The sequence below is a fragment of the Bombyx mori genome, chromosome 28 (genome assembly GCF_030269925.1).
Source record: "Bombyx mori chromosome 28, ASM3026992v2".
Taxonomy (NCBI): domain Eukaryota; kingdom Metazoa; phylum Arthropoda; class Insecta; order Lepidoptera; family Bombycidae; genus Bombyx; species Bombyx mori.
The window spans coordinates 2,674,457-2,687,447 of record NC_085134.1 but is presented as its reverse complement, the minus strand read 5'-3'; the positions used below and the strand labels follow the sequence as shown (position 1 = coordinate 2,687,447).

The 12,991-nt window shown below is 40.7% G+C and overlaps 1 protein-coding gene across 2 annotated transcripts in view; it reads left to right on the top strand.

Moving 5' to 3' along the window:
• Window positions 1–12,454, top strand: part of LOC101741271 (putative ferric-chelate reductase 1 homolog) — a 51,233-nt gene extending 38,779 nt beyond the window's left edge. Inside the window, exons 7-14 of one of the 2 annotated variants that reach the window (XR_009976932.1) lie at window positions 4,727–4,898; window positions 5,731–5,788; window positions 6,614–6,767; window positions 7,658–7,750; window positions 8,304–8,416; window positions 9,741–9,857; window positions 10,524–11,387; window positions 11,686–12,454. Coding sequence is in view for 1 of the 2 variants with exons in the window: in XM_004933540.5 (XP_004933597.1) it covers window positions 4,727–4,898; window positions 5,731–5,788; window positions 6,614–6,767; window positions 7,658–7,750; window positions 8,304–8,416; window positions 9,741–9,857; window positions 10,524–10,652 (836 nt within the window). In the remaining variant the exon portion in view is untranslated. Of the gene's footprint in view, window positions 1–4,726; window positions 4,899–5,730; window positions 5,789–6,613; window positions 6,768–7,657; window positions 7,751–8,303; window positions 8,417–9,740; window positions 9,858–10,523 lie in introns of both variants that reach the window. The other variant, XM_004933540.5, reaches the window with a different exon arrangement.
• Window positions 12,455–12,991: the final 537 nt, after the last annotated feature.

The following is a 12,991-nucleotide window of genomic DNA, read 5'->3' as shown; positions in this document are numbered from 1 at the left end:
CCACCGGATAAGATCGTTCTAAGCAGTGATATCGAGGCGCTGCTCGGCATGGGGAGCTCTGTCATTCTGGCGGGCGACCTAAATTGTAAACACATTAGGTGGAACTCACACACCACAACCCCGAATGGCAGGCGGCTTGACGCGTTAGTCGATAATCTCGCCTTCGATATCGTCGCTCCGCTAATCCCGACTCACTACCCGCTAAATATCGCGCATCGCCCGGATATACTCGACATAGCGTTATTAAAAAACGTAACTCTGCGCTTACACTCGATCGAAGTAGTTTCAGAGTTAGATTCAGACCACCGTCCCGTCGTTATGAAGCTCGGTCGCGCTCCCGATTCCGTTCCCGTCACGAGGACTGTGGTGGATTGGCACACGCTGGGCATCAGCCTGGCTGAATCTGATCCACCATCGCTACCGTTTAGCCCGGACTCTACCCCGTCTCCTCAGGATACCGCTGAAGCCATAGACATCTTAACGTCACACATCACCTCGACATTAGATAGGTCATCGAAACAAGTTGTAGCGGAGGACTTCCTTCACCGCTTCAAATTGTCCGACGATATTAGGGAACTCCTTAGAGCTAAGAACGCCTCGATACGCGCCTACGACAGGTATCCTACCGCGGAAAATCGTATTCGAATGCGTGCCCTACAACGCGACGTAAAGTCTCGCATCGCCGAAGTCCGAGATGCCAGATGGTCTGATTTCTTAGAAGGACTCGCGCCCTCCCAAAGGTCTTACTACCGCTTAGCTCGTACTCTCAAATCGGATACGGTAGTAACTATGCCCCCCCTCGTAGGCCCCTCAGGCCGACTCACGGCGTTCGATGATGACGAAAAAGCAGAGCTGCTGGCCGATACGTTGCAAACCCAGTGCACGCCCAGCACTCAATCCGTGGACCCTGTGCATGTAGAATTAGTAGACAGTGAGGTAGAACGCAGAGCCTCCTTGCCACCCTCTGATGTGTTACCACCCGTCACCCCGATGGAAGTTAAAGACTTGATCAAAGACCTACGTCCTCGCAAGGCTCCCGGTTCCGACGGTATATCCAACCGCGTTATTAAACTTCTACCCGTCCAACTCATCGTGATGTTGGCATCTATTTTCAATGCCGCTATGGCGAACTGTATCTTTCCCGCGGTGTGGAAAGAAGCGGACGTTATCGGCATACATAAACCCGGTAAACCAAAAAATCATCCGACGAGCTACCGCCCGATTAGCCTCCTCATGTCTCTAGGCAAACTGTATGAGCGTCTGCTCTACAAACGCCTCAGAGACTTCGTCTCATCCAAGGGCATTCTCATCGATGAACAATTCGGATTCCGTACAAATCACTCATGCGTTCAACAGGTGCACCGCCTCACGGAGCACATTCTTGTGGGGCTTAATCGACTAAAACCGTTATACACGGGAGCTCTCTTCTTCGACGTCGCAAAAGCGTTCGACAAAGTCTGGCACAACGGTTTGATTTTCAAACTATTCAACATGGGTGTGCCGGATAGTCTCGTGCTCATCATACGGGACTTCTTGTCGAACCGCTCTTTTCGATATCGAGTCGAGGGAACCCGCTCCTCCCCACGACCTCTCACAGCTGGAGTCCCGCAAGGCTCTGTCCTCTCACCCCTCCTATTTAGCTTATTCGTTAACGATATTCCCCGGTCGCCGCCGACCCATTTAGCTTTATTCGCCGACGACACGACTGTTTACTATTCCAGTAGAAACAAGTCCCTAATCGCGAAGAAGCTTCAGAGCGCAGCCCTAGCCCTAGGACAGTGGTTCCGAAAATGGCGCATAGACATCAACCCAGCGAAAAGTACTGCGGTGCTCTTTCAGAGGGGAAGCTCCACACGGATTTCCTCCCGTATTAGGAGGAGGAATCTCACACCCCCGATTACTCTCTTTAGTCAATCCATACCCTGGGCCAGGAAGGTCAAGTACCTGGGCGTTACCCTGGATGCATCGATGACATTCCGCCCGCATATAAAATCAGTCCGTGACCGTGCCGCGTTTATTCTCGGTAGACTCTACCCCATGATTTGTAAGCGGAGTAAAATGTCCCTTCGGAACAAGGTGACACTTTACAAAACTTGCATAAGGCCCGTCATGACTTACGCGAGTGTGGTGTTCGCTCACGCGGCCCGCACGCACATAGACACCCTTCAATCTCTACAATCCCGCTTTTGCAGGTTAGCCGTCGGAGCTCCGTGGTTCGTGAGGAACGTTGACCTACACGACGACCTGGGCCTCGAATCTATACAGAAATACATGAAGTCAGCGTCGGAACGGTACTTCGATAAGGCTATGCGTCATGATAATCGCCTTATCGTAGCCGCCGCTGACTACTCACCGAATCCTGATCATGCAGGAGCCAGTCACCGTCGACGCCCTAGACACGTCCTTACGGATCCATCAGATCCAATAACCTTCGCACTAGACGCCTTCAGCTCTAGGAGCAGGCTTAGGGACCTCGGTAACCGTACTCGTCGAACTCGACAAAGAGTTCGCCGTGCAACCTAACCCATGAATCAGCTCGCTGAGTTTCTCGCCGGATCTTCTCAGCGGGTCGCGATTCCGATCCGGTAGTAGATTCATTCGCGAAGCAGCTGCTCTTGAGCTGTTAGGTCTCCTTCGGAGGCGCTCGGGTAGCTGTTAGCAAATCCCACCCCTCCTGGCTGAGCCTTTGCTCGCCCACCTGTCCTGGTGAAACTGGAAAGGCCTCCGGGCCACCAGTAATCCTTCAATCATAAAAAAAAAATAAAAATAAAAAAAAAAAAAAAAAAAAAAAAAATCACGCGCGGTCTTTGACCTCGAACGATGCCCGTTTCCAAAATATTAAATCACATTGCGGGCCGCTTTCTCAATGCAATCTGTTCGAAGCGGTTCTAAACCGCTATTATATCAATGTTTTCTCGATATTTAACCTTACATACTCTATTTAGCGTAAATAAAATAACTATTTTAATTAGAACAATTCTCAAACACCCTCGTTTTAATCAGTCCATAAACAAAACAATAACTAACAAATAAGGTTGACTCAATTTTTATTAACATTCTAGTCTACAGCGCAAATAAAACCTTTTAAATCTGTCGAGCGGTACGCAAATAACCAAAAAAATGAAGTTTATGACGTCATTGCCCTTGAAATCTCAGTAACAGAAAAATATAGCAATATGTTCCAACACGATCGTCGCCAACATTTATTTAAATAAAAATAAAAACGAGATTCAAATGTATAGAGACACAGCCCACTGAGTTTCTCGCCGGATCGTCTCAGTGGGTCGCGTTTCCGATCCGGTGGTAGATTCTGCGAAGCACTCAAATTCAAATTCAAATTCAAAATCATTTATTTCAACTTAGATGTCAGTATGACACACTTGTTGAATGTCAAAATAGAAATAACAATGTTAACTCTACCACCGGTTCCAAAAAAGCCACAGTCCTGAGAAGAACCGGCGAAACAAACTCAGCGGGCTTTTTTTTTTTGTTTTGTTTTTTCTCAAATATTTTCTTTTTTTTAAATAAATAGAAATATTCACAATAAAAGAAAAAACAAGTCAAAAATATACAATTAAAAAAATATATAATAATAATGAAAAATGAAAAGGCCAGGAGCGAGCGCCTCATTCCCACGTAGTGCCATCTAGTAAAAAATCCTTAACTTTATAATATGCCTTGTTGCACAAACGTTCCTTAACAGTTTTCTTAAATCTATGAACAGGTAGTAGTTGAACGTTTAGTGGGATCTTGTTGAAAAGCTGTACACCCAGCCCCCTAAAAGAGTTGCTTATTTTCTTAATTCGAGCCGCCGGCAACGCAAGCCTATGTTTGTTCCTAGTGTTCACATTGTGCAAATCGCAGACTCTGGGGAATTCTTCAATGTTTTTACGCACGTACAATAAATTTTCAAAAATGTATTGGGACGCTAAAGTTAGAATTTTGATTTCCTTAAACTTGTCCCTCAAGGATTCCCTCGGGTGCATATTATAAATAGCACGAATAGCCCTCTTCTGCAGGATGAAAATCGTTTCGACATCGGCAGCATTGCCCCATAGCAAAATGCCATAGGACATAACACTATGAAAATAACTGAAATAAACCAGGCGTGCCGTATCTTCATTAATATACATTCGTATTTTTTTTACCGCAAACGCTGCAGAACTAAGCCTACTCGCTAACTTGCATATGTGAGGACCCCACTGCAGCTTGGAATCAACTGTTATACCAAGAAAAACTGTCTCTGCTCTTTCTAGGGCTAGCTGTTAGCAAAGTCCTCAGGTTAGAGCCCCGTGAGCTCACCTACACGTCAGGGTTACGCTGATATAGCCTCTCAAGGCTATCAGCTTTCGTATGTCGTATCACTCTTGTCAGAGCGGTCGTGGTCGTCATCCAGTATCATTGCTGTGGGCAGATGTTATGCGCCTCACGAGCAATCGCCACTCCTCCCGATTTGTGGTGAGGCTGGTACACTCATGCAAACAGCCGACTTGATCTGGTCGGTCCATCGCATGGGCAACCTTCCACGCGGTCTGGTGCCTTCTACTTTGCCCTGAACGACAAGGCGCTCTATAGAGTCATTTCCTCGCCGGGAGACATGTCCAAAAAATTATAGTATGCGTCCATGCACGAGCGCCGAAAGACGCTGCTTAATGCCGAGTTCTTGAAGGATGGAGATATATCAGCTTAGGTAGGAAAAAATAATTGAATACATTCTTCATTTTAGATCCAGAACGCGTAGGCTTCCATACGATAGCTTATGAATCATCAGGCGAACCGTTGGCGCTGTCCAGTGTCGGAACAGCGGCTGGCGCTTCCAAACTGTTGCTCAAACTGCACGGCTGCTTCATGGTGGCCGCCTGGCTGGGAGCCTCGTCCCTGGGAATCATACTGGCCAGGTACGAATTAATCTAAGGTCTAACCATTTTAATACGCTTTTATTAGCTTCAGACGTATGTATTTTTGTAACGGAATCTTTGAACATGATTTTGACGCCCTTCAAAACGTCGGATTAACTAAAAATTTGGTATACTTATTAAGGACCGATGACAATTCAATGCTAAAAAAATATTAAAAAAAAAATTTTGGAAATATTTAAATTCAACTAAAAAATTGGAAAATAGTTTAGTTGGTTTTTCTATAAAAGCGTATTTTGTTAGTTTTTTTAAACTATTTTAATTGCTAATGCAAGAAATTCAATTCATCTGATCATATTGCAGTGATATATCACAAATAATGGATGAATTGAATTTCTTGCATTCAATTTTGGCACTTTTGGTAAAAATTAATAATCAAAATGATTTAATCAATTTATTTCCTTGGGGATTTAAAATAATAATCGATTCTTTTATTTTCTGCAATTAAAGAAATTTAATTAGTTTTTTCTTTGGATGTAATACATATAACTATGAGTCACCCTTAGTCAAAATTTATAATTGTTAGAAAAAAAAAAACAAATATTTATTTATGTTTTTAGAATATGATGAATATGACAAATGATAAAGTTTCCGCAATAAATTAGTTAATTTAATTTTGAAAAATAAAATATATAAACTGTAAGTTTAGGTAAAATTTCAGTATTGGGGCGGATTTTTTCCGGTGCCCAGGAGCGGCATTAACTTTAAATCCGGCCCTGGCAATCACACGTGTTCAGTGAAGATATTTTCACTATTCCCTTCCGCCAAACTATTCTCATTAGACTGTTAATTACTAATTAGTAATTTCGTGCAGGTACTACAGGCAGACCTGGGTGGGAAGGCAGCTCGGCGGGAAGGACATATGGTTTGCCGTAAGTAGATGAAGTTCGACAGTCTTAATTGAACTCTATAACAATAGCAGTAGGCTTTCATATCATATCTATTTCTGTGTGGCAACACACTAATCTCTATTACCACTGCATTAACCAACCAGTACGTATTAAGAGGTATTGTAAGCCTGCGAGGGTAGCTGCCTGCCTAACTCTACCGCCCAGCACTCATTCAATCTGGTCTTAACGATTAAATATATTAAAATTATATCGCAATTGCCACTACATAACTCTAAAGCTAGTCCCCTCATCGTATGCAAGGAAACACTTGTCTCATACAGGAGGGCATACGCTTCGTGGCACTAATAAGAGTGATGGTGATATCAACCCGTGTGGGTTTAGCACTAATAACGCAACGAAATTGGAACTACCCTTGCGAGTAGATGTGCTAAGAATAATTTGGGGTATCACTCCAAGGGTAAAAGCTATATCTAAGGTGTTTTTAATTTTGCTTGGGCTAAGTTTTTATTTATTGCTTAAATGGGTGGACGACCTCACGGCCCGCCTGGCGTTAAATGTTTATCGGAGTCCATACAACGTCAATGCCGCCGCCCACCTTGAGACATGGATTCTGACATAACCTTTTACAGTACAACGGCTGCCCCACTCTTCAAATCGAAAGCATTACTGCTTCACGGTAAAAACAGGCAGGGCGGTGGTACCTACCCGTGCGGGCTCATAAGACGTCCTACCACCAGTATAACATAATTTTAATATACCTATAGATCGTTACATATATTTTGAACTAAACACATTCATGATTCGAAAAGGCCTTAAATACGCATGAAACGCATCTATTCTTGGCAGTATCATCGTATCTTCATGATGACCACGTGGCTGCTGACAATGGCCGGTTTCGTCCTGATCCTAATTGAGGCTAGAGGCTGGTCCGACACCGGAGACAACCCTCACGCCATCACCGGGATCATAACGGTTGTTCTCTGCTTCTTACAGCCCATTGGTGAGTGAAGCAAAAGAAACAAAGTGATGAATATGTATTTATGAGCGCAACAGTACTATTTGATTAAAATCAATTAACTTTTACTATTTCCTCAATGCTAAGATTATTGCTTAACTATTTTATGTACAAGGGATGTAAGCAGTTGTTTAAGACGGTATTCATTTTTTAAGGGATTTTGTGACCTGGTAACTTAGACCTTTAGGTCAAGTCTTATTTTAATTTTAATGAAAACTTGGGCGACGGTGACCACTCTCCATCAGGTATACTGATGGTAGGACCTCTTGTGAGTCCGCACGGGTAGGTACCACCGCCCCGTTTATTTCTGCCGTGAAGCAGTAATGCGTTTCGGTTTGAAGGGTGGGGCAGCCGTTGTGACTATACTGAGACCTTAGAACTTATATCTCAAGGTGTGTGGCGCATTTACGTTGTAGATGTCTATGGGCTTCAGTAACCACTTAACACCAGGTGGGCTGTGAGCTCGTCCACACGTCTAAGCAATAAAAAAGAAAAAAAAAGGTGGTATGCTCGTCTACCCACCCACAAGGGCAATAAAAAAGTCTTCCGTGGTGAATGAGTTCTTCTTTAGTCGCTCTCTGCATTTCTGAAGGTCGTTTCTAATGAATAAATAAATAACGTGGTACAATAGTAATCAAATTGCAAAAATTTGAATTGTAATTACTATTTATCATAAAATTGGGACATAGACCTCAAGTTTGATGACGATATTCACATTGTAATCCCTTTGGACCCCTGTAACCACTTCACACAATGCTGGACACATAAATCACGAACAAAAAAACACACACAGATAAAATTGTATATTACAATAGAACATCCTAAAAAAAATATTAATTAAGAAAGAAAAAAAAAATCCTGTTTTTATTTTTCAGGTGCATTCTTCAGACCTCACCCCGGTACTAATAAGAGGATCTACTTCAACTGGACGCATTGGCTCGCCGGGAATACGGCTCACATCTTGGGCAGTAAGTAAACAGAGACTGTGTTTTTTTCCCTACCTATGCTGATAGCCTTGAGAGCCTATATCAGCTTCGCCCTAACATGTAGGTGAGCTCACGGGGCTCAAACCGGAAGTGTTGCTAACACTGACCCTAGCAAGAGCAGTGCTTCGCAGAATCTACCACCGGATCGGAAACGCGACCCACTGAGAAGATCCGGCGAGGAACTCAGTGGGCTGTGTCTATGGGTGGTATTTTGCTCCACATCAATCAAATTTATATGCAATTGGAATAGCGCCCCTAGCGGCAAACTTAGGTAAACGTTCCAATACCATACAATTTTGAGTTAACTTTAACGCTATCGAGAACGTTAAAAAACTCGCACTAAACACACCGAGCTCGATCCTTGTCGGTTCGTGGTCAAATTTGACAAAATCTTTATAAAACTAATGAGGTTTTTCTTTACATACCTATTGCAGGCTTATAAAAATGAAGCCGCACAAAATTAAATATACAATTTGATGATTGATGCCGATTAATTTTTTTTATTTGTAATGTCTTTGTGGTACTCAATTTTCAGTTGTAACAATATTCTTCGCGGTGTACCTCCAAAAGGCGGAATTACCGGCGTGGACCACCTTCGTCCTGGCAGCCTTCGTGGCATTCCACGTGGTCATGCACCTCGTACTAACGGTATGAATTTTTAATAGGCTTTTATTAGCTTCAGACGTATGTATGTTTGCAACGGAATCTTTGAACATGATTTTGACCCCCTTCAAAACGTCGGATTAACTCGAAGTTTGGTATACTTATTAAGGACCGATGACAATTCAATATTAATAAATTAAAAATAGTGTAAGAAAAAATGGTTTTATTGTAAAAAAGCGTGGGGTGCTTTTCAGGATATTATCAAAATAACCCTTCTACTCATATCTGTTCATAAAATATTTATAGCTACTGATACCATGGCACCCCACGCTTTTTTTTACAATAAAATCATTTTTTCTTACACTATTCTTAATTCAAATTTATTAAGATTTATTTTCTATTTTTTAGTGGGATTTTCTATAAAAGCATTTTTTTTTTGTTTTTTTTTTTAACTTTTTTTTAGATCATAATTTGCCATCAGGACGTCAATTTGTGCATACTTTGTTTGCAAAAAGCAGACTTGAAATATCAGCTTATAAAGGAGATTTTTTTTTTTGTTTTTTTTTTTTTAATATAGATAATAGAGTAGTTTTGAAATATCGTACACATTGAATCTTGGTAAATATCTCATAAACGTTCAACTGTTAACTCATTGTTTTTTGTAACGAGGGTAGATGTAAAAAGGATTGTCATTAGAAAATATTCGTTTCCTACCTAACTACCAGTAGCATGGAGGTGCTATTCTGGTTTCACCCTGATTGGTGGGCGTGCTGACGGGGCTCAGCTTTAGAGACATTGCTAATGTCTTAATGATCAACAAAAAAATTGTATTATATTAATGTCCTTAGGTCGATTTACGACGGACACTTTTTCTTATACACAGAGTGTGCTCTGTAACCTAAGTAATTTGTTTTTTTAAGGAATTTTATGACTTGGTAACTAAGACCTTTAAATCATGTATTATTTTAATTTATGTTCTTATTTTTATGAAAAATGATAATAAGGAGTGAATTGAAATGAAATGAGATGATGTGGGATGAAATATAATCTCAGTGAAATGGTGGTCATTTACTGAGACTTTTCAGTGGACTTTTTGGAGGATCCCGAGAAGTTACGTCTTTGCGTCTAGCGTTTTCGTTTCATTTGCGCACATGAGTGCACTTTCACAGGTATTATTAAACAGTAAATAAACCACCGCTATTACACATTTAAACCTGAAGAAACACTAAATAGACAAAATAAAACAAATCACACAACTTCACTCCTCGCGTTCCCGCCAAAAGTCATCCTTAATTGATTGGAACAAGGTAGCACAGATAATAAAATCCATAGACAAAGTGGTTGTGAACTTTTTTTTGTTTAATTACAGTTGACAGCCTGTGTATCGGACGGCAGTATAGGTTCTGCGCGAGTCAACGCCTTCCCTATGAAAGACATGCTCGGTGGCACCCGACCCACGCAGATAGATCGGACTGGAGATGCACCGGTAGTGTATTCGTTAATAGATCTGCTTTGAGGAATTGTTTGAGATGATTCCATCATCTAGATGATTCGATCATCTCGTTTTTACCATCACACCGCCCGTCACCGGAGTAGAGTTCATCCATACTCCCTGGAGCCACTGCGGTCATCCACAGTGCATTTCCAGAGATATTTTTTGCCACGTACCATCCAGCTTTGGAATGAGCCCTCCACGGTGTTTCCCGGTGACATGTCCTTATTCAAACGAGGCTTGAGAGAGAGAGAGAGATATTTTTTCTGGTGGTAGGACTCTTGTGAGTCCACCATCCCGCCTATTTCTGCTTTGAAGCAGTAATGCGTTTCGGTTTGAAAGGTGAGGCAGCCGTTGTAACTATACTGAGACCTTAGAACTTATATCTCAAGATGAGTGGCGCATTTACGTTATAGATGTCTATGGGCTCTAGTAATCATTTAAAACCAGGTGGGCTGTGAGCTCGTCCACCCTATAAATAGTAAAAATGTCTAAGCAATAACAAAAAAATAGGATTTGCTGCGAGAGAATGCGATAGAATAGTTCTGAAGGTTTCACTTGTAGACGATGTTAGCATTCTGATTTTGAGGATTACTTCCTTTGCAGAAATTGGACGAGGTTTTATTCTCGAGTTAGTAATCAGTTTTTTTTTTTTTTCAGTATTCCGGCTTCAGAAGATTACTTTTAGGTATATACGGGCCCGTTGTACTGCTGTTCGCGCTGGCTGTCGTATGTCTGGTAGCTTTGGCGCCAATCACAGAAACTTATAACAATATTATGGGAGCCTAATTATGCATCATAATTATATAAGAAGGAAACCTAAATTATTTTAAATATTATGAAGAAGAAAAAAACCCTTTACTATCGTTAAAACAATGTATGCGATTATTACATTCACATGACTACACAAAAACAACCACAATTTCTTTAGAGTTGCCGTGAATATTTAAAGTATTAAGTATTCCAAAATATGTTTTTTTATAATCTGTATCCAAATGTAGATTTGAAATAAATATGTACCTATACTATTTAAGGTAATTGTTAGGGGTGGTATTTATTAAAACCAATATACTTAGGTTTAGTGAATAATATTATTAATTGTATAATAATTGTTTAATTAGAGGTATAATCTAAAACGGCTAATAAGGTAAATATGTAGATGTAAGTGTTTAATGTTTTTGACAAGGAATACTCCAGCAAAGCTAATATTAGTGTTTAATTCGTTTAGCACACGCGAGCTTCGATGTCAGTATTCATGCTGGTGGTAGGACCTCTTGTGAGTCCGCACGGGTAGGTACCACCGCCCTGCCTATTTCTGCCGTGAAGCAGTAATGCGTTTCGGTTTAAAGGGTGGGGCAGCCGTTGTAACTATACTGAGACCTTATAACTTATATCTCAAGGTGGGTGGCGGCATTTACGTTGTAGATGTCTATGGGCTCCGGTAACCACTTAACACCAGGTGGGTCGTGAGCTCGTCCACCCACCTAAGCAATAAAAGATTTCTTTTTAAATGCACTTTCTATGGTATAATTATAATTATGGTAAACAATTACAATCTTCAATGTTTTTGAACTGTTATTAGTATAGGTTTACATTGATACCGTCCATTTATAATAACATAATTTTAATATTCAATCGAAAATGTATATTGCCTGTGTGCTTAGTGCGAGTTTTTTAACGTTCTCGATAGCGTGAAAGTTAACTAAAATTTGTATGCAGTTGAAACAACGCCCCTAGCGGCAAACGTAGGCAAACGTTCCAACTCCACACAAATTGGAGTTAACTTTAACGCTTTCGAGAACGTTAAAAAACTCGCACTAAGCACACTGAGCATTTTGTTGACTTATCAATCAATCAATACACTGACAGTACGGGCGAAGCCACTAGTAATAGTACTACTATATATTTAAGTTTTTTTGTAAGCCCGCATCCGTTCATATTTGTAAGGCATTGACGTTGACCTGTGTATGGCTTTGGTTCTCTGATCTTCTCAGTCCAAAATTGTATTTCAATGAACGAATTTTCTCACGGCATTGTTTAAGCCACACTAGTTATTTATAGTTAGATATTAAACACGCTGCTAAAAGCTTAGTATTTTTAATTATATGCCTGTTTGTAACAGAATCTTTGAACGTCATGTTCAAGACGTCCGATTACGTAACGCAATGCAAAATTTTTAATAACTTCGTTCTAATGTCCTGTTCAGTAGCAACAGGACTATTAAAGTGTGTTTTTATTTTTACTTTTAACCTACATAGTGTAGCGTGATTATCTCATCTCTGCTTTGCTTATTACTTCTTTTGTTTTCCTTATATAATAATATTATATAACCTATAATTCTAACTTAACCTGATAACCTATAATCCCATTTGTGAATTTTTTTAGGGATTATCTTTGTCGGGTTATTCAATTGCACTCCCTTCCCCAACGTCTATCCGAAAGCTAATATATTATTATATACATGAAGTCTTCAAGAAGAGATTCATTGATAATTCAAACAATCGCAACAGAATTTAATAAAATCGTTTAGTTTGTAGATAAAAGATTTTTAATGTAAATATAGTTGAATAATAAATTTAAAACTAAAAGTTTATTTTATTTTATTTCGTGTTACATCCAATTCACCCAAAATAGTATTTAAAAATAATTTAGTCTTGTTCATTGTTATGAGTAACACATTTATTTGTGTTGTATGTTCTGATTAAGCTCACGGGTTCAACCTGAGAGAATTTGCTAACCCTAGCAAGAGCAGTGCTTCGCAGTGTCTACCACCGGATCGGAATCGCGACCCACTAAGAAGATCCGGTGAGAAACTCAGTGGGCTGTGTCTATGGGTTAGTTCACTCGTCGAACTCTTCGTCGTAATCGACAAGGACAATTGAAGTCGTCGTGGCCTAAAGGATAAGACGTCCAGTGCGTTCGTTGTTGCGATGCACCGGTGTTCGAATCCCGCAGGTGGGTACCAATTTTTCGAATGAAATACGTACTTAACAAATGTTCACGATTGACTTCCACGGTGAAGGAATAACATCGTGTAATAAAAATCACACCCGCAAAATTATAATTTGCGTAATCACTGGTGGTAGGACCTCTTGGGAGTCCGCACGGGTAGGTACCACCACCCCGCC